The sequence below is a fragment of the Pan paniscus genome, chromosome 19 (genome assembly GCF_029289425.2).
Source record: "Pan paniscus chromosome 19, NHGRI_mPanPan1-v2.0_pri, whole genome shotgun sequence".
Lineage (NCBI taxonomy): Eukaryota > Metazoa > Chordata > Mammalia > Primates > Hominidae > Pan > Pan paniscus.
In genome coordinates, this window is record NC_073268.2 from 27,306,153 (window position 1) to 27,328,398 (window position 22,246).

At 41.3% G+C, this 22,246-nt stretch overlaps 1 protein-coding gene across 7 annotated transcripts in view; it reads right to left on the reverse strand.

Moving 5' to 3' along the window:
* Positions 1-22,246, reverse strand: part of TADA2A (transcriptional adaptor 2A) — a 74,405-nt gene that overhangs the window by 33,430 nt on the left and 18,729 nt on the right. For 3 of the 7 annotated variants that reach the window (XM_034942032.3, XM_008971224.4, XM_034942034.3), the window contains 5 exons: positions 20,833-20,892; positions 9,968-10,059; positions 7,158-7,315; positions 5,143-5,231; positions 3,017-3,089 (listed from right to left, as the gene is read on the reverse strand). In XM_034942032.3, the coding sequence (XP_034797923.1) occupies positions 3,017-3,089; positions 5,143-5,231; positions 7,158-7,315; positions 9,968-10,059; positions 20,833-20,892 (472 nt within the window). Of the gene's footprint in view, positions 1-3,016; positions 3,090-5,142; positions 5,232-7,157; positions 7,316-9,967; positions 10,060-11,289; positions 11,410-20,832; positions 20,893-22,246 lie in introns of all 7 variants that reach the window. The other 4 variants (XM_055101002.2, XM_063599116.1, XM_034942033.3 and 1 more) reach the window with 2 other exon arrangements.

Below are 22,246 nucleotides of genomic sequence, written 5' to 3' on the forward strand. Positions count from 1 at the left end.
TCCTAGTGCACTTCACTGAGTGTTCTGCGAGTGACAGCTCAGGGACAATATGCCCCTGGACATGGTCATGCTGCCACAGGAGCTGCTGTAAAGACTCAGAGCTGTAAACAAAATACCTCTCTGTGGCATGAGCAAGTCATTCCTTTGGTCTGTAGTGCTGACAAGCTTCTTTAAACTGTTATCATCTTTTTTATTTTTTAGAGGTGGGGGTCTCACTTTGTTGTCTAGGCTGACCTTGAACTCCTGGGCTCAAGAAATCCTCCCACTTTGGCCTCCCAAAGTGTTAGGATTACAGGTGTGAGCCAACCATACCCAAATCTGAAGTGTTATCATCTTTTTAAAAGCATTCATTTAGGGCCGGACGCGGTGGCTAACCCCTGTAATCCCAGCACTTTGGGAGGCAGAGGTGGGCAGATCAGTTGAGGCCAAGAGTTTGAGACCAGCCTTGCAAACATGGCAAAACCCTGTCTCTACTAAAAATATAAAAATTAGCTGGGCATGGTGGCGCTAATCCCAGCTATGCCAGAGGCTGAGGCACGAGAATCGCTTGAGCCTGGGAGGCAGAAGTTGCAGTGAGCCAAGATCATGCTACTGCGCTCCCGCCTGGGTAACAAGGTGAGAGTCTGTCACAAAAAAAATAAAAAATAAAAGCACTCATCTAAACATCTTACAGTTTACTATGGGGCAGAGGGAAAGAATTATTATTTATGTTGTGTTAAAGCTACTATGTATAAAGATTAATAAGTTCCAGTTATAGCTCAAATGAAAATCAATAATTTACAGGGCTATAGAAACTTCAGGGAGAGTACAAATACCTAAAGTATGTTATGGGTTTGAAAAGCTAACTGAACTATAAATTGCTGATCAATCAGTTGCTTCTGTTTCTTTTTATCCCCACTTAATTACAAAAAGGACCCCAAGTGAACCAGAAGGAACTGCAAGTCCTGCTCCCATGAAGAATGAAGAATGAAATTAAACACCGACCATTACTACAGTTTTCTTAATAATGTTGAGAAGTATGAATGAAGACCTTGGATTAGGCTCTAGAGAAGTGATTCACCAAGTCAAGCCATTATTAACATTATAGATGTTGACTTTAAAATTCTGTAAAAAATAAATATATAAGTAAAAATAAGCAGGGAGGAGGAGGAGGAAAAACAATAAAAATATTTAAAAAATTTGTTTTAAAGGTTTTTTTTTTAGAGACAGGGTCTCACTGTGTTGCCCAGGCTGGTCTTGAACTCTCGGCCTCAAGTGATCAGCCAGCCTCGGCCTCCCAAAGTGCTAGGATTATAGGTGTGACCCACCATGCCCAGCCAAAAATTTGGTATTTTTGAGCAGAATCTAAAAGAATGATATTTATGAAGCTGCCCCTTTTGCGCAGAGTAGTCTGGCATTCTATAAGAAAGATACAAGCCAGAAAACAATACCATTTTAATTAAAGCTGGTGTCTATGAATGGCAGTCTGCATACTACCTTCAAAGGGAACACCACAAGAGGTGAGAAAAGATAACATGAGTCACTGGGATTGACGAGACTGACATGGAAGACTGAACAAATACAATGGATTTAGTTAATGCTAAAGTAGTTTGCTTTCAAGCTTTCCTCTTTTAGTTCAATCTGCGTCACTTTGACTTTCCTTAAAGTTGTGTGGGAGAAAAGGAGGAATAAAATTTTGCCAAAAAAAAAAAAAAAAACCCACCGCTCAAGAAATGTGTAGAGAAAAATTTCTTAAGGTAAAATTTTTAGGAAGACTATTTCTTTATCTTAGATCTGGTATAACAAATATCCAGGCAGCTCTTCTATGGAGAGAAAAGAACCAAGTTCCCCTTCTAGGGACAGTGTACCAGTCCATGCAATATGAAAACTTGATTTATAATTTAACAAGTATACTCTACTTGTCTTTCCTGCCTGGGATGTAAATTTAACAGAAATCATGAAGATGCTCTTTGGGAAATACAGATTCCAATAGAGAATTACTGATCTACTGTATCATATTCAATTCTGAACTAAAATTTAAAAAAAAGTATTGGGTATTATTATGTAGTATTAGTATATATTAGTATGTAGTTCACTGAAAATGGAAAGAAGGAAAAAAGGGACTCAAAGTCTAACTATCTACTCTTAACAGCTCTTTGGCATTCACCACGTAAGTTTTAGGAAAAGAGTTAACATAAACCCTTAGAGGGCTAATCAAAGATTAGAATTCAGCAATGCTGGGGCAGGCGTGGTGGTTCACGCCTGTAATCCCAGCACTTTGGGAAGCTGAGGCGGGCAGATCACTTGAGGTTAGGAGTTGCAGACCAGCCTGGCCAACATGGCGAAACCCCATCTCTAATAAAAAAACAAAAATTAGCTGGGCATGGTGGCAAACACCTGTAATCCCAGCTACTTGGGAGGCTGAGGCAGAAGAATCGCTTGAACCTGGGAGACAGAGGTTGCAGTGAGCCGAGATCGCGCCACTACACTCCAGCCTGTGCAACAGAGTGAGACTCCGTCTCAAAAACAAACATAAAAAAGAATCCAGCAGTGTTGAAAATTCAACAGTCCTGAGAAACAAGAAATTCCCCATTTGGGCCTAAAAACTCTTGAGGAATTTCCATTCTTTTTCCTTGCTAGGGGAAATTTCGGGTAACAAAATATAGTGAACATTTAGTGTTAGCAGTTGCTAGTGAAGTCCCAAGAATTCAAACTGATTCCCTTCCTTCTAAGAATGTAAGTGAGGGCCATTTAACCAATTACCTTAGTGTAGACTTACCTCAGATAAAAGTAAAATCACACAGTCCAACAGATATTTCCTACTACTATTATATAATCAATATTTTTACCCTCATCACAAGTCTTATTCACTGTGGTCAAAATCCAACAACACAGTAAGTTCAGCAACTTAACCACTAGATTTTTGAATTCCATAAGGGCAGGGGACATGTTCTATTCATCCTTCAATTCCTAGCACCCAAGACAGTGTCATCACACAGTTGGCGCTCAATAAACATTTGACAAAATAAACTGTTACCATGTAAAATGTCCGAGTCATCTTCAACAAAATCAATGTCTCTCAAGTCCCATTCTGCATAATTGTCAAATTCCTGTTTAGGGGAACAAAAAAATCCCCACCCCAAACCCATCGGCTTTGATTAGTGTCTTTACAGCAGCCATGCTTTAGAAGTAAACAGAAAAAACACAAGCAAACAGTTGTTTAAAAAGTCTAAATAGGGCAAAAGGCCACAATACTGGCACAGGTAATAGGAAGTCATGGGAAAAATCTAAGAGGCTTACAAGCAGTAGTGACAACAAAAAATTGGAATAGTTATGAGTTTAGGAATGAAGCTAAACATACTGCTCTAAAAACTAAAATTAGTCTGAGCTGGACACAGTAGCATGCACCTATAATCCCAGCTACTCAGGAGATTTAGGTGGAAAAATCACTTGAGACCAGGAGTTCAAGACTGCCTGGGAAACAGAGCAAGAGCCTGTCTCTGAAATAAATAAATAAAGTCAATTCATTCTTTTTTTTTTCTTTTTGGAAACAGGGTCTCACTCTGTCACTCAGGCTGGAGTGCAGTGGTGTGATCTTGGCTCACTGTAGCCTCGAACCCCCAGGCTCAAGTGATCCTCTTGCCTCAGCCTCTCAAGCAGCTGGGTCTACAGGCATGTGCCATCACACTCAAGTTAATTTTTGGTTTCGGGTTTTTGTTGTTGTTGTTGTTGAAGAAACAGCGTTTTGCCATGTTGCCCAGGCTGGTCTCAAACTCCTGAGCTCAAGCAATCCGCCTGCCTCAGCCTCCCAAAGTGCTGGGATTTACAGGTGTAAGCTACCGCATTTGGCCAAACTATCTTTCAAGTTGTGAATTAGATGATAAATCAAGAGACTTGTGGCTACATTCACATGTCTTTTAATTCCATAGCTGAGCAAGGAACATATAGTTTTTATACACATTCATCATTCTTTATATACTTGTGGATATAGTACAGGAATCAGTAAACTACTATTCAGCCTACTGTCTGTTTTTGTACATAAAGTTTTACTGGAACACAGGCGTATTCATTTATTCTTATATTATCCCATGCTGCTTTAGCACAATAATGACAAAGTACAGTTACAATAGAAACTTTATAGCATACTAAACCTAAAATATTTACTATCTGGCCTTTAATAGAATAAGTTTGTCAACCCCTGATACAGTACAATCTTGAAAGCCCCTAGATGTACAATAAGAACCAGACTACAGGCCAGGTGCAGTGGCTCACGCCTGTAATCCTAGCACTTTGGGAAGCCGAGGCTGGTGGATTGCCTGAGGTCAGGAGTTTGAGACCAGCCTGGCCAACATGGTGAAACCCTGTCTCTACTAAAAATACAAAAATTATCCGGGCATGGTGGCAGGAACCTGTAGTCTCAGCTACTTGGGAGGCTGAGACAGGAGAATTGCTTGAACCCAGGAAGTGGAGGTTGCAATGGGCCGAGACCATGCCATTGCACTCCAGCCTGGGCAACAAGAGCAAAAACTCTGTCTCAAAAAAAAAAAAAAAAAAAAAAAAAGAACCAGACTATAGGAATTTCATACCTAAGAAAGTGGAAGCCAGCACTGATGCAACTTAAGAAGTGGGTTTGCTGGGGTTTTTTTGTTTTTTGGAGACAGGGTCTTACTCTGTTGTCTAGGGTGCAGTTTAGTGGAATGATCACCACTCGCTGCAGCCTTAACCTCCCAGGCTCAAGTGATCCTCCCATATCAGCCTGCCAAGTAGTTGGGACTACAGGCATGCACCACCACACCCAGCTAATTTTTTATTTTTTGTAGAGACAGGGTCTCACTACGTTGCCCAGGCTAGTCTCGAACACCTGGACTCAAGCGATCCTCCATTCTCAGCTCCCAAAGTGCTGGGATTACAGGTGTAAGCCACTGAGCCTGGCCAGAAATAGGTTGTTTGTTTAAAGAATTTTTACTGTTCCATATGTGAAAATGTTTACAAATGAGAAAAGGCACTCAAACCTAAGAAAATGTGGCTGCCTAAAGGTCCTACAAATTATAGTGCCTTGAAAAATCTCCTTTTAGTGGTATGGAATCTATGGGTGAGACAGAAGGCTCATGAGAAACAAAAACAAATTTTTCCTACTTTGTGCTAAAAACACATTTATCCTACCTCAATGAAATCTGCTCGAGCTGGCATGTACCCGGCCATGTCCCGAGAAAGCAAGGAGTCAAAGGTAGGTCGGGGAGGGTCATCTGTAGCTGGAAGAATTTAGAAGGTTTCTGAGTTAACTAATACAATATTGGCATGAAAAAAATGACATAATAGTCCAAGAATAAATAAAATTTAAAATGGTTTTTATAAAAGGAAATGTGAAAAAGATAAAGTATTATGAAAACAGGTTTTTTAAAAAGAAAAACCAAGACTCAGGCAATCCTTTAAGTAAATATGGGGAAATTTCTTCTGATTTCTGCTTCCCTAAAATGAAAGGAAATCATGACTTTTTTCCTTCAATATTACAGAACCTAAATATTTACCGTTGGCTTCGGCTCCCTTATCCCTTAGGATGAACTTCAATTTACAAAACTCATCCAACTGAGAGGCAAAAAAAAAAAAAAAAAAAAAAAAAAAAAAGACGGGAAAAAAACAAACACTGGAATTGGAAGTTAGCTGAAATTAAGTCCTAGCTCCAACACACACTAGTCCCATGACCCTGCACAAACTAACCTTTCTGCATCGGTCTTCTCGAATGAAAAACAAAAGCACTTGCTCTGCCTATCTCACTGGGTTGCTGTTAGGAAACAAATGGTCTAATGGATTTGAGAACAAAGTGCTAACACCAAAGTGCTATCCAAATAGGAGGTATCAACCAGGCACGGTGGCTCACACCTGTAATCCCAACACTTTGGGAGGCCGAGGCGGGCAGATCATCTAAGGTCAGGAGTTCGAGACCAGCCTCGCCAACACAGCAAAACCTTGTCTCTACTAAAAATACAAAAAATTAGCCAGGTGTGGTGGCACGCACCTGTGGTACCAGCTACTCAGGAGGCTGAGGCACGAGAATCGTTTGAACCCTGGAGGTGGAGGTTGCAGTGAGCCGAGGTTGTGCCACTGCACTCCAGCCTGGGAGACACAGCGAGACTCTGTCTCCAAAAAAAAAAAAAAAAAAAGGAGGTACTACCAGCCTTTAAGTTAGTCAGCTATAAAACTGTTTCTATAGAGTATGAGGAAAGAGAAAAGGGAAGGGAAAACATTCATATCTCATTACTTGTGCCCTGAGAGTCATTCAGGAAAGATGGTCATTTATAATTCATCATGTTTTTGGTTATATTTTATTAAGAGACCCACTGGTCCCACACGCACATGAGATTAAAAAGTTCGCCATCACTGACACAACCAAGTGAACAAAAATAACAAACTGATTCTTGGGCTTGACACCAAGGCAATTAATAATAATGAGTCAAATACTGTATTCTCTAAGCAACTCATATGTATAATCATAGGCTCTCCAAAGGGATTGAAAAAAAACTTGCACTCATAACAGCATAGAAAAGGTTTTCCCTTTTTGACATCTTATTTTACTAAGGAAATAAGAAGGAAAGCACTAAGTTAACTGATATGTTCAAAGGACTCAAGGTAGGTGGAACTACACATTGGCTTCAAGCACCTTGATGTCCTGTATAGAACTCTGACCCTTAGAGTATGTTCCTTCTTTGCCACATTATAATCCTGACTCTTTTTTTTTTTTTTTTTAAGAGATGAAGTCTCACTCTGTCACCCAGGTTGGAGTGCAGTGATGTGATCTTGGCTCACTGCAATCTCCGCCTACCTGGTTCAAGTGATTCTCCTGCCTTGGCCTCCCCAGTAGCTGGGATTACAGGTGTCTGCCACCACGTCCAGCTAATCTTTATACTTTTAGTTGAGACAGGGTTTCGCCATGTTGGCCAGGCTGGTCTTGAACTCCTGGCCTCAAGTGATTTACCCGCCTCGGCCTCCCAAGGTGCTGGGATTACAGGCACAAGCCACCATGCCGGGTCGATCCTGACTCTCAATAGCTGCCATACTAACTCCTCCTATCTTCTGTGATATCATTAGCTGTCCAAGTCATCAAATCACTCTTTATCTGCTACTGAAACAGGGCCCAAGGATGAGCTAAGTATATCTTATCAAGATAGGGAGGCACTTACAGTGAAATGGAATGGCTGTGTCAGCAGTTTTTGCTTCCTCTGCTTGTTTCAGGTTCAGCAGGGTAGATGCAAACAGAGGGTTATTGATGAAATGCTTCATATAGTGCTTCTCACACTCCTCCTTGGTCTTGGTGCACATTTGATTGGCTACATCCTGCCTAGAGGATTGTGGGAAAAAGAGAGAAGTGGTACTTGTATTTACACATAATACTAAAAGCATCATTTGCTCTTTTCATATTTTAAGTCACATCCATATAATATACTCTGATATTTCCAAATTGATATCAAAAAGATATCAGCAGAAAAATGACATAAATATAAGCCTAGATTGGTGTAATCTGGTGTTCCATATCTTGCTAGTCTAAAACACAGAAATAATGACTAAAAAGTCCTTTCTTTTCCACTTAAAGAAAGATGACTGAGGCCAGGCGCAGTGGCTCACACCTGTAATCCCAGCACTTTGGGAGGTAGGTGGATCACCTGAGGTTGGGAGTTAGAGACCAGCCTGATCAACATGGAGAAACCCTGTCTCTACTAAAAATACAAAATTAGCCAGGCGCGGTGGTGCATGCATGCTTGTAATCCCAGCTACTTGGGAGGCTGAGGCAGGAGAATTGCTTGAACCCAGGAGGCAAAGGTTGCGGTGAGCAGAGATCGCGCCATTGCACTCCAGTCTGGGCAACAAGAGCGAAACTCCATCTCAAAAAAAAATAAATAAATAAATAAATAAATAAAGATGACTGGAAAATTTGTAAATTTTCCTGTGAGCTAGGCCCTACAGAAATAATTGCTGTAAATAATAAGAAGTGACTTCAGAACATTCAAAATATACAGAAATATAGTTTTATTTTGCATAATATTTTACGGTTTACCAAACACTTAACATAAACATGTCTTTACTAGAGCTGCTATGAGATGCCAGGCACTGAGCTAGAAACATTCACAACAGAATTTAAGTTAAACCTAGTATCAAATTTGTGGTATGGATATTGTTACTATCTCAATTTCAAAGAAGGAAAAATGAGGCCCAAAATAATTAAGAAACTTGCTTAAGAATCTGGCCAGGCATGGTGGCGCACATCTGTTATTCCAGCACTTTGGGAGGCCAAGGTGGGAGGATGGCTTGAACTCAGGAGTTTGAGACCAGCCTGGGCAACACAGTAAAATCCTATCTCAACAAAAAATACAAAGATTAGCCAGGGGTGGTTGCACACGCCGGTAGTCCCAGCTACTCGGGAGCCTGAGCTGGGAGGATCACTTGAGCCTGGAAGGTTGAAGCTGAAATGAGTCAAGCTCATGCCCCTGTACTCCACCCTGGGCAACAGAGCAAGATCCTGTTTCCAAATAATAATAATAATAATCAAATTTAAAAATTAGAGTATGGTGGCACACACCTGTTGTTCCAACTACTTGGGAGTCTGAGGAGGGAAGATCCCTTGAGCCCAGGAGTTCAGGGTTATAGTGACTGTGATCACACCACTGCATTTCAGCCTGGGTGATAAAGTGAGACTGTCTCAATAAAAAAAAATCCCTGACTTGAGCCAAGGTAATGGAGAGGTAGAGGTGGAAGTCCTTTCCTCAAGGTCTCTTTTTCACAGCATTTCACTTGACCTCCCCTAAGGCATCACTGTGCTGTTTTGTGTACTTCAATCACTTGTATAGATATTTTAAGTCCCCTGCTAAACTATAAGCTTTCTGAAGACAGGATGCATCTCATAATTCTTAGCTCTAGCCCACTCACTGCCAAACTTAGTGCCTTACCCACAGCGGATAGAGAAGCTATGTCTTTTTTATGTTCTTTGTTAAGAGGGAAGGAGGACAGAGAGGTTTAGACTATTTTAGAGAGAATGGTAAGCAAAAAATGAAAAACTAGGCCAAAGATGACTAGCAAACTCCTCACAAGTGATTACTTTTCTACCTCCTTTGGTATTTCTCATTGTACACAGTATTTTATGATGCTTAATAAATACTGAATGAATGAATACAAGCAAAATGTGAACTAAATTCAGGTCTCCTTCTTCAGGTCCCTGGACATAAGGGAGGCAGCAGAGTTTATTCTGATGAACACCAAGAAAGGTTATATACACTAGTAAGTCAGGACAGGGAGGTCCTAATTAAGAGTCCTTCAGTAATAAGCTATGTAATCACAAGAAATCATTTCAACCCCCTAGGCTTCAGATAATTTGTGAACAAAATATATTCAATAATGCCTCTGCTATCTAGTTCATAAAATAAAAGCATCCATATGAAAGTGTTCCCAAAAGATAAAAACGAAAGTGGTAGTATTAAGTGGTGCTGCCCCCTAGGTCAACAGCAATAAGTGCTATTCAATTCCGCCGGTTTTGGACTAAGGCAGGTAGGTGTTTGAAAGCTAAAAACAGAGAATGCTATCAGGAAGTCTGTGAAACTTGAAACTTACGTATGACCATCTAGCTAAAGTCTGATTCACTTAAATGACTAGGGCATCTACAACTAACAAAAATTCATAAAATCAGAAGGGAGTAATAACTAACGAAACTAAACTTCCCTACTATTCAGAAAGGAATAATAATCAATCTTCCCACTGTTGATACATCCAAAGTGGCCTTTTAAAGCTGCTCAGTCATGGACCGCTAAACATCCCATATCCTTGTGACACATTTTGACACTGGAAAAATAATGTACAGAGGGGACTAACTTGCCTCTAAATCATGGGTTGATAGGAAAGCAACACATACTTTCTCTTCCTGAGGTTCCTTCCTTTACTCTTCAACAACAGCTTCTTCTCTGAGTCCACTAGGGCAGGACAACTCTTAACACCAAGCTCTTACCAATTTCCAAAGCCACAGTCCATCACAGCTTCTAAAAGGGCCATTTCTTCTTGAGCAGTCCAGCTGGGATCAAGGACAGGAAAATCTGAAGTCTAAGGAGAAAAAAGTTTTGCTTAAGAACAGAGATACAAATGGAATCTAGGGGCCAGGCACGGTGGCTCACGCCTATACTCCCAGCACTTTGGAAGGCGGAGGCGGGCGGATCACTTGAGGTCAGGAGTTCGAGACCAGCCTGGCCAATATGGTGAAACTCCGTCTCTACTAAAAACACAAAAATGAGCTGGGCATGGTGGCACACGCCTGTAGTCCCAGCTACTCAGGAGGCTGAGGCAGGAGAATCACTTGAACTGCGGAAGCAGAGGTTGCAGTGAGCTGAGATCACACCACCGCACTTCAGCCTGGGCGTCACAACAAGACTCTGTCTCAAAAATCAAAAATAGGCTGGGCACAGTGGCTCACGCCTGTAATCCCAGCACTTTCGGAGGCCGAGGAGGGCGGATCACGAGGTCAGGAGATCGAGACCATCCTGGCTAACACAGTGAAACCCCGTCTCTACTAAAAATATAAAAAATTAGCCGGGCCTGGTGGTGAGCGCCTGTAGTCCCAGCTACTTGGGAGGCTGAGGCAAGAGGATGGCATGAACCCGGGAGGCGGAGCTTGCAGTGAGCTGAGATCGCGCCACTGCACTTCAGCCTGGGCGACAGAGCAAGACTCCGTTTCAAAAAAAAAAAAAAATTAAAAATAAATGGAATCTAGGAACTTCAACTGTAGTAATAGTTTACAGCCGAATGATGAGAGATACCCAGGGTACATTATTATTAGTTGTCCACCTCTCCCACCCGTTTCCACCATTAGCTAGAAGGGCCTCCATATCACCTATAAATGCCAAGCAATTCATGCAGATATACATATATTTTTAAACTTAACACAGAGGTAGAGATAAATATTTCAGTACGCTCCCATTTAGCTAAGAAAGAGGAAAAGACAAATATGTATGTATTTTTTTAAATGGAAGAATAAAACACACTTTAAAAAAAAAAAAGGTTAGTATGGGGAGGAAGAAAGAGAACAGGGTAGAGACATCTATCCAGAAGCTAGACGTCTCTGAATATTCCTTGCTTGTAGATTTAACTTTGAAACATAAAGAGTATAATATTAAACTCTAGGCTGGCCTCAGTGGCTCACACCTGTAATCCCAACACTTTGGGAGGCCAAGGCAGGTGGATCTCTTGAGGTCAGGAGTTCAAGACAAGGCTGGCCAACATTATGAAACCTCGTCTCTACTAAAAATACAAAAATTAGCCGGACATGGTGGCACGCACCTGTAGTCCCAGCTACTCGGGAGGCTGAGGCAGGAGAATCGCTTGAACTGGAAGGTGGAGGCTGCAGGGAGCCGAGATCATAGCACTGAACCCCAGCGTGGGCAACAAGCAAGACTCCGTCTCAAAAAATAAAAATAAAAATAAACTTCAAAATCTTAAGAATAAAATGCAAAATATAACGAACTCAGAAATCAATTTGAAGGCATAATCACACAGAAAGGAACTATTTCAAGTGATTTTGAAACACTTAATTTGACTAAATATCTCTAAGTAGGATATACCTTAAAAACAAAAGAAATTGCCAAATCTTAAATTGTTTCTTTAGTATTGACAGTTATTTTGAGATTAGTGTACGTGTATATGTTATGAGGTAAAGCAAATAAATAATTACGTTGGTTAGTGTCATTGGGAAGTATAATTTTTGGCTTGGAAAAAAAAAAAAGATATAGCTGTAAGATCTGTGAGGTTATGTAAAAACCTCGTAGTTGGCCAGGCATGGTGGCTCATGCCTGCAATCCCAGCATTTTGGGAGGCCTGGGTGGGTGGATTTTTTGGGCTCAGGAGTTTTGAGACCAGCCTGGGCAACATAGTGAAACCCCATCTCTACAAAAACTACAAAAATTAGCTGGGAGTGTTGGCATGCACCTGTAGTCCTAGCACTTTGGGAGACCTGGGTGGGTGGATTGCTTGAGCTCAGGAGTTTGAGACCAGCCTGGGCAACATGGCAAAACCCTGTCTCTACAAAAACTACAAAAATTAGCTGGGCATGGTGGCGCGCACCTGTGGTTCCAGCTACTTGGCAGGCTAAGGCAGGAGGATCACTTGAACCCGGGAGGTAGAGTCTGCAGTGAGTTGAGATTGCACCACTGCTCTCCAGCCTGGGCAAGAGACTCTGTCTCATAAAAACCAAAAACAGGCCGGGCGCGGTGGCTCATGCCTGTAATCCCAGCACTTTGAGAGGCCAAGGCGGGCAGATCACGAGGTCAGGAGATCGAGACCATCTTGGCTAACACGGTGAAACCCCGTCTCTACTAAAAATACAAAAAATTAGCCGGGTGTGGTGGCAGGTGCCTGTAGTCCCAGCTGCTCGGGAGGCTGAGGCAGGAGAATGGCGTGAACCCGGGAGGTGGAGCTTGCGGTGAGCCAAGATGGCGCCACTGCACTCCAGCCTGCGGGACAGAGAGAGACTCCGTTTCAAAAACAAACAAACAAACAAACAAACAGAAAACAAACAAACAAAACTCTTGTAGTCTCGTATTTAAATTGAAAGTTTTATTATGAACTCATGTGTTGTATCTTAAAAGAAAAATAATTTCCTAACATTGTTCATTGAAAAGGTCCAGGAAAAATGACCAACCCAGTAGCGATGAGTAGCTGGGATTACAAGCATGTGCCACCACACCTGGCTAATTTTGTATTTTTAGTAGAGACGGGATTTCTCCATGTTGGTCAGGCTGGTCTCGAACTCCCGACCTCAGGTGATCTGCCCGCCTGGGCCTCCCAAAGTGCTGGGATTATAGGCATGAGCCACCGTGCCTGGCAGCAAAGAAGTTCTTAAAGACTATAAAGGTCATGTCAAAAAAATTCAGAAGTCAACTTCCAGAAACTCCTGTTAACTAAAAATGGAATATTTTGAGCATCAATAAGGATAATAACCACAAAGGACTGAAACATCAAATATTTTAAATATGTAGAGGATGCTAGGGAACCAATGCATATTCTCAAAACTAGTAAATAAAGGGAAGTAATCATCATTTCTGTTTCCTTTCCTGTATAAACGTTACTCCAAGGGACCACACAATAATAAGAAATTTCTAACTCATAAATTAAAATGAGTGATAGAATTAAAAGATTAATGTTTTGCAATCCTTGGTGAATTAGCAGATCCAGACAATGGTCCTAAATGAATCTGAAGTAGTCATTAAATGTAACTACTAATTTATAGGAAACACAGAAGAGAGAGGAACACATTAGTCAACAGAATCCAGACTGTACTAACATCTGTAAGACAAACAATCCAGCTTTAAAAAATCAAACGAATAATAAGAAATGAGAGCGAGGAGCTTCCGGGCTGCTGAACACATGGAGGTGGAGGGTGGTGTACCCAGAGAGGACAGGAAAGCTCCGTACCCCTTCCCACATACACCCTGCCTCATGCATCTCTTGTGGCTGGCTGCTCATTTTTCAACATCACCAGTGTTAAATTATGTATCGTCTGATATGATAAAATGAGAAGGCAATTCACCTCTGTGATCTTCCACCTAAACATCTATAATCCAAATCTAATCATGATAAAATATCAAACCTATGAAGACAAAATTGAGAGACACTGTACAAAATACACTTCGACCTGTCAAGGTCATGAACAAGGAAAATCTAAGAAACTGTCACAGATTGGAGAAAACATTATGACTAAATGCAATGTGGGATCCCCAACTGGATCCTGCAACAGAAAAGGACATTTGTGGAAAATCTGGAGAAATCTGAATAAAATCTATAGTTACTAGTATTGTAGTAATGTTCATTTCTTTTGCGCCCCCCATTTTTTTTTTTTTTTTGAGACCAAGTCTTTCTCCATAGCCCAGGCTGGAGTGCAGTGGCATGATCTCGGCTCACCGCAACCTCCACCTCCTGGGTTCAAGCGACTCTCCTGCCTCAGCCTCCAGAACATCTGGGATTACAGACACACACAACTGTACCTGGCTAATTTTTTGTATTTTTAGTAGAGATAGGGTTTCACCATGTTGGCCAGGTTGGTCTTGAACTCCCGACCTCAAGTAATCCGCCCACCTCGGCCTCCCAAAATGCTGGGATTACAGGCATGAGGAACCGCGCTCAGCCTTTTTCTCTTTGAGACGGGGTCTTGTGGGTTGACCAGGCTGGAGTGCACTGGTGTGATCATGGCTCACTGTAGCTTCAAACTCCCGAACTCAAGCAATCCTCCTGCCTCCACCATACAAGTAGCTAAGAATATAAGCATGTGCAACCACACCCACCTAATTTTTAAATTTTTCTGCAGCAATGGGGTCTTTCTGGATTGCCCAGGCTGGTCTCAAACTCCTGGACTCAAACAATTCTCCTACCGCAGCCTCTCAAAGTGCTGGGATTACAGGAAGGAGCCACTGCACCCGGCCAATGTTCATTTCTCAATTTTGACAAAGGTACTATAATGTAAGATGTTAACATTTGGGGAAGCAGGATGAAGGATATATGGGAACTCTCTATACTACATTTGCAACTTCAGTAAACCCAAAAATGGCTGGGCACGGTGGCTCACACCTGTAATCCTAGCACTTTGGGAGGCCAAGGTGGGAGGATCCCTTGAGTCCAGGAGTTTAAGACCACCCTGGACAACATGGCAAAACTCTATTTCTATTTCTCTATATATTTAAGAAGAAAATTTAAAAAATAATTATTCTAAAATAAGACAAAAAAAAAGAAATGAGAGAAAGGGAAGGAAAACCCATACAGAATAGAAAATACATAAAAGGCAACCAATTGGAAAATTGAAATGTGTGAATCTTATTTGTATCTGAATTAAACAAACCGCAAAAAGTAAAAAAAAAAAAAAAAAAAAAAAAAAATTGTAATACCACACTACACTGACTAAGATAGCTAAAATGAATGAAACTGACAATGCCAAATGCTGGCAAGCACATGAAGCAATCAGAACTCTCATATATTGTCGACAGAGGTGTAAAATGATACAAATGCTTTGGAAAACTTGCCAATCATTTATTTAAAAGTTAAACAATCATTTACTCTATGACCCAATAATTTCACTCCTAGGTATTTATCCAAAAAACAGTGAAAACATATGTACATAGAAAGCTTTATATAAGAATACTCATTGCAGCTTTATTCACAATAGCCTAAACCTGGGAAAGGCCCAGGTGTCCATCAAAGGGAGAATGGATAAAAAACTGTATTATGTTCGTACAACAGAATATTACTCAGTAATTAAAAGAAATGATTAGTAGCAAATGTACCAGTAACATACACAACATGAATAAAACTCAAAAGCATGCTGAGTGAGTCCAGGCGCGGTGGCTCACACCTGTAATCCCAGCACTCTGGGAGGCCAAGGCAGGTGGATCACCTGAGGTCAGGGGTTCGAGACCAATCTGGCCAACATGGTGAAACCCCGTCTCTACTAAAAATACAAAATTAGCCGGGCGCGGTGGTGGACGCCTATAATAATCCCAGCTACCTGGGAGGCTGAGGCAGGAGAACTGCTTGAACCCGGGAGGCGGAGGTTGCAGTGAGCCGAGATTGTGCAATTGCACTCCAGCCTGGGCAATAGAGCAAGACTGTCACAAAAAAAAAAAAAAAAAAAAAAGCTGAGTGAAAGAAACCAGAAACAACGGAAGTGTACATACAGTATGATTCCATATATATGCAGTTCTAGAATATGCAAAACCAATACAGTATGATTCCATATATATGCAGTTCTAGAATATGCAAAACCAATCTACGCTGATAAAAAAAAATCAGAACAGTGATTGTTTCAAGGGTAAAAAAGGCAGCAGGGTTTTAGATATTAAGCCTTTATGAAATGACGGGGAATGTGAAAAGTGACTAGAATTACGTAGAGACCTAATGAAATACTGAAAGATGAAATGATATACTGTCTAGGATACTTGCTTCAAAATAATCTAGAAAGGTGATGGTTTAGGCCGGGTGCAGTAGCTCACGCTTGTCATCCCAGCACTTTGGGTGGCCGAGGTGAGCAGATCACCTGAGGTCAGGAGTTCAAGACCAGCCTGGACAACATGGTGAAACCCTGTCTCTACAAAAATTAGCCGGGCACGGTGGTGTGTGCCTGTAACCTGAGCTACTCAGGAGGCTGAGGCGGGAGAATCGCTTGGACCCAGGAGTCGGAGGTTGCAGTGAGCCAAAATCAACCCACTGGACTCCAGCCTGGGCGACAGGGCAAGACTCTGTCTCAAAAAAAAAAAAGAAAAGATAAAAGAAAAGGTGATGGTTTAGATAAAGTAAGATTGGCCACGAGTCAATAATTTTAAGAGTTAGTGATGGGTAAACGGAAATTTATTACCATTATGTAGTAGTTGGTTACAATGACAAACACATTTTCATCTGAGCACGTACTATGAATATGCCTAGCACATGAGGTGTTATGAGATCCAAGAGAGAAATTTTGGAGTCTATGCCTATACTAAATTCATAACCCTCTTGGGACTTTCAGCCTAAGTACATCATGTGGAGCCAAGAGCCACCCTCACTGTGCCTAATCTGAATGCCTGACCCACAAAACTGTGGGAGATAATAAAATGGTCATTTTTAAGCATGAGGTTTTGAGGTAGCTGTTACATAGCAATAGATAACCAAACATCATTCTCTCTTGTGTATATCTGAACTTTTCTATAATAACAAGTAAAAAAAAAAAATAATCTGAAGACCACACAGGAGGTCTTCAGATTACACAGGCACTTAGAACTTGTTATACCTTTTGTTAATGACAAAAAAAAAGTCATGATTTGTGAGATTACACTACCAATAAGCAACACATTTTCATCTGAGCACGTACTACGAATATGTCTAGCACATGAGGTATTATGAAATCCAACAGAGAAATTTCAGAGTCTATATCTATACTAAATTCATAATCACTCTCAATTCAGCAAGTACCAAAAGACATGTAAATATGACAACACACACATTAGTTGAAGAGACTGTCATTTGTAAAACTGTATTTTAGAATATTAATTGTTTCTCAACCAACTTTACTGTGAGATAAACAATAAAAACTTTCTACATCACAGACACACCAAAGAAGGCATAAGGCAGTTTTACAAAAAGTTTAATTAATATTATTCAACTCCTGGACCAAACCTCAGCACTTCTGAACCACAATCTCTCACAGAAGAGTCTAGAAATCTACGTTTATAAGAAGCTCCCAGGCAATTCTTATGTACTGAAGTTTAAGAATCACTGGTATAAAAGGGTGTGGCAGAAAGAGCTGCCTTGACTTGTTCAAAGTTCTAAGAATTACAAGACAAAAATAGGCATAGAATTCAGAAATCCTGGTTAACACACCACCTACCACAGCATGAGTAACTCCCAAAAATACAGCTCTGTGACATGACAAAAGTACTGAAAACCATTTAAAGTTATCTGAGGCAAAAAAATCAAGTTTTGTGTAGAAAGCTAAAATTTGGTCATCATGCCTATAGAAGGAAAGATTCACTGGGAATAAATAAGGTGGGCCACAAAAAGGAAGTATTAGTAACCCCCAAAAGCTCCCCAAAGTAAAGGACAGTACTCTGAAATGTGATTGTATGGGTGTTGAATACGTGAGAAAAGGATGATGTAATCAGAATGAAGTGATGTGGAGTGAAACTTAGTCAGTGCTTTCAGCATTATGAAGAAGACATGATGCCAGAATAGCTAAAGAAAGCTCATGGTCAGCTTTCCTACAGTGAATAAGCATGACTACCAACCTACCCAAGCTATACTGAATTATCCCTTAAGGAGTTATTTCACAATGTGAATGAATAAATTTGTATTCTGGCTCTAGGTATTCTCGCATTAATTTGGGAAAAATAAACCAGCTTTCTGAAGACCTGATAACCTTGGTGAAATTAACTCAAATCCACAGCTACTTTGAACAGTCTCCTAACCCTTCATTTTTGCATTTAAAGGGGGAAAAAATTTATTCCAAGTCTTACAATTACTGAAGCCATTAAAAGACTGAAATTGTTTAGAGATGGATAGAGGAAGGCTAGTTAGTTGGCTCCCAAGAACTCTAACTGGTTCTTTGATTAATTCATTGTGGCCTAGAATCTGACCCTGAATATTATACGCCCAGAAACTCATTTTAATAGGACTCCACCAATAGTCAGGCTGAGAGATGCTGATTCACCCTTTCTAAACTTTTAAGAGACTGAAGTAAATATACTGCAGTGCTGTAGGAGGCCCAATTCTAAAGATGTTCTCTGGCTGGGCATGGTGGCTCATGTCTATAATTCCAGCACTTTGGGAGGCCTAAGTGGAAGGATCACTTGAACCCCTGAGTTCGAGACCTGCCTGGGCAACATGGAGAAACCCTGTCTCTATTTTTTTTTTCAATAAATAAATAAAATAAAAATAAAGATGTTCCCCTCATCCTAAGATTCCTGTCTTCTGACTAGTCCATCAAACACTAGCGAGGTACTGCTGGGAAAGGACTTTACAGATGGAATAAAGGTTACTAATCAGCTGACCTTAAAGTAGAGAGACTATCCTGGATTACCCAGATAGGCCCAATGTAATCCACATGAGTCCTTATACATAGTTGAGGTGCCTGCTGTGGTGGCTCACACCTGTAATCCCAGCACTTTAGGAGGTTGAGGGTTGAGGTGGGAGGATCACTTGAGCCCAGGAGTTTGAGACCAGCCTGAATAACATAGAAAGCCCCCTAGACGCCTGAATAACATAGAAAGACCCCTAGACCCCTGTCTACAAAATTTTTCTTTTTCTTTTTTTCTTTTTTTTTTTTTTTGAGATGGAGTCTCACTCTGTTGCCCAGGCTGGAGTGCAGTGGCACAATCTTGGCTCAATACAAGCTCTGCCTCCCGGGTTCACATCATTTTCCCGCCTCAGCCTCCCGAGTAGCTGGGACTACAGGCGCCCACCACCACACCTGGCTAATTTTTTGTGTTTTTAGTAGAGATGGGGTTTCACCATGTTAGCCAGGATGGTCTCGATCTCCTGACCTTGTGATCCACCCGCCTCGGCCTCCCAAAGTGCTGGGATTACAGGCATGAGCCACCAAGCCTGGCCTACAAAAAAAATTTTAAAATTAGCCAGGCATGGTGGCTTGTGCCTATAGTCCCAGATAGTCAGGTGGCTGAGATAGGATAGCTTAAGCCTGGGAGGTCGAGGCTACAGTGAGCTATGATTGTGCCACTGCTCTTTAGCCTGGGTGATAGAGTGAGACCCTGTCTCAAAGTAGAAGAGGAAAGCAAAAGAATCACTCATAAAGATTCAGCACAGGAAAGATAAGGCAATAGGAGAGGTCATAGAGATTCCCTGGATTTCATCAACAACCTCAAGGACTTCCTGTGCTCCTGGCTTTGAGGATGGAGAAAGGGGGCCCAGAGCCAGGGAATGCAGACAGCCTGTGGAAACGGAGAACATGCCCTGATCAAAACAGTGGCATCCTTCCTAAAACCTTAAGGCAGTGAATTCTGCCAACAACCTGAAAGAACCTAGAAGTGGATTCTACCCCAGGGCCTCCAGGTGAGAGCCCAGGCTGGCCAACATCTTCATTTCAGCCTTATGGAACCTGGAGCAAACCAGCTGAGCCTAATGATCTTCTGATCCACAGAATTGTGAGACAAATTTGTGTTGTCTTAAGATATCTAATTTTTGGTAATTTGTTGCAGCATCGATAGAAAACTAATATAGATTAATCTACTATGTGAAATTTTAACTGTCAAGCCTGCCAGGATCCTTTCCTGTAAGAAAAACTGCATGGGGGCCAAATGTCAGAAAACTGCTTGAAGTAGGAGATTTAGTTATATGCTTAATATGCTCTGATAACTGACAAAACTATCTTTTTTTTTTGAGACGGAGTCTCACTCTGTCGCCCAGGCTGGAGTGCAGTGGTGCGATCTTGGCTCTCTGCAACCTCTGCCTCCTGGGTTCAAGCGATTCTCCTGCCTCAGACGCCCAAATAGCTGAGACTACAGGTGCACATCACCACACCCAGCTAATTTTTGTATTCTTAATAGAGACAGGGTTTCACCTTATATTGGCTAGGCTGGTCTTGAACTCCTGACCTCAAGTGATCTGCCCAACCTGGCCTCTGGAAGTGCTAGGATTACAGGCGTGAGTTACTGTGCCTGGCCGACAAAACTATCTTGACAAAGGTATATATACCCGTCAAGCAGACTGGATATTCACTTTGGCTTATTAAACCACCCACTCCCATGGCCAGGGCTTGGAAGGACACTACGAACACTCTTATTCCTTCTTTAAATGTGGCATTACAATTAATCTATAGCCAAGTTTTATTCAAGCTTATAAACCAGTCTGCCTCTTCAGTGATTTTATGTATTAATTCATTTGCTGTGTTCACTTTATAACCTGACTCTCAGAAGGTAACTAATTTCCCCAAGGCAAAGGAATGAACTGCTCAACAAAAACACCACTGTCCACATGAACCACGTAAAAATACCATGAGCACACAGTGACAACACATTGGCTATGTTTATCAATGAGTTTAAAAAGCAGCATACCTGTTATCCTCATATCAAAAGTATTTCCTTTGAATAATTTCCAAATTTCAAACAAAAATCTGAGTATATAAAACTATTTTTGTGCTTAAATACCTTGATAGATCCACAAAACCCTAAAAAACTTATTGGATAACAATTACCTATTTCCGAAGGGGAGAAAAGGTAAAGATACTCAGAGATTAAGAAAACTAATTCCCTGAAGTCCAAGAGAGCTTAAAGAAAAATGGAAGAAAAGAAAAACTACTTCCCAGTCTAATTCTTAAAAAAAGTGAACAGAAATTCCCAGCAACTTCATCATTACCATTATTTCATAAGTATGATCGCTTTGATGTTTCTTGTACTCAAAGCCTCGAGTGAAACACTGCAAAGAAAGAAAAATTAAATTAGCAAAAGCTACTTTCTTAAAGGACAGAGGAGGTTTGTGTTATTCTTCTGACAAGTTTGGGTTTTTAAAATTTTATTTTTGGAGACAGGGTCTCGTTCTGTCACCCAGGCCGAAGTGCAGTGGCACCATCATAGCTCACTGCAGCCTTGAACTCCTAGGCTCAAGGGATCCTTGTACCTCAGTCTCCCAAAGTGCTAAGATTACAGGTGTGGGCCAGCACACCACTTCTTCACAAGTTTTTTTTTTTTTTGAGACAGAGTCTTGCTCTTTCACCCAGGCTAGAGTGGCGCCATCTCAGCTCACTGCAACCTCTGCCTCCCAGGTTCAAGTTGATTCTCCTGCTTCAGCCTCTCGAGTAGCTGGGATTACAGGCAGCCGGCACAACACTCAGCTAATTTTCGTATTTTTAGTAGAGACGGGATTTCACCACCTTGGCCAGGCTGGCCTCGAACTCCTGATCTTGTGATTCACCTTTCTTGGCCTCCCAAAGTGCTGGGATTACAGGCGTGAGCCACCGAGCCCGGACAACAATTTTTTAAGGATTCATTTAACCTTGTCTGCAGCTGCAATAGAATGGTGGAATCATGATCACAGCTTTTCAGTGGCCCTCACGGAGAAAAAACAAGTCTGAAAAAAATACTTTTTTCTAAGACAACTCTTTGAGGAGAGCATATGCCCTGGAATCACAATCATATAGCCTAAATTTGAATCCTGGCTCTGAAACCGTATTTCAGCCATTCTAAGATAAATATTGTTTCATATTTTAAACTCTGGGCTGGGCATTGTGGCTTGTGCCCACAGACCTAGTTACTCAGGGCAGGCTGAGGGAGGAGGATCATTGAGCCCAGGAGGTCGAGGCTGCAGTGAGCTATGATTATACCACTGCACTCCAGGCTGAACAGCAGAGCAAGACCCCATCTCTAAAAAAAATTCTTTATTTTTTTTTAAAGAAAAATAAAAAGTCCCTGAAGTAGGCCTGGAGTAATCCTAGCATTCTGGGAGGCTGAGGCGATAGGATTGCTTGAGCTCAAGAGTTCCAGACCAGCCTGAGCAACAAGGCGAGACCCTTTCTCCACAGGAAAAAAAAAAAAAAAATTAGCTGGACATGGTGGCACAAGCATGTAGTCCCAGATACTTGGGAAGCTGAGGTGGAAGGATCACTTAAGCCTGGAAGATAGAGGTGGCACTGAGCCATGATCATGCCACTGCACTCCAGCCTAGAGGACACAGTGAAACCCTGTCTCAAAAAAATAAAAAAACTCTCTGAAATCAAGATTCATCTTATAATCGAAAGTACATCACAACTTTCATCAGCCAGTTTTACATTTTA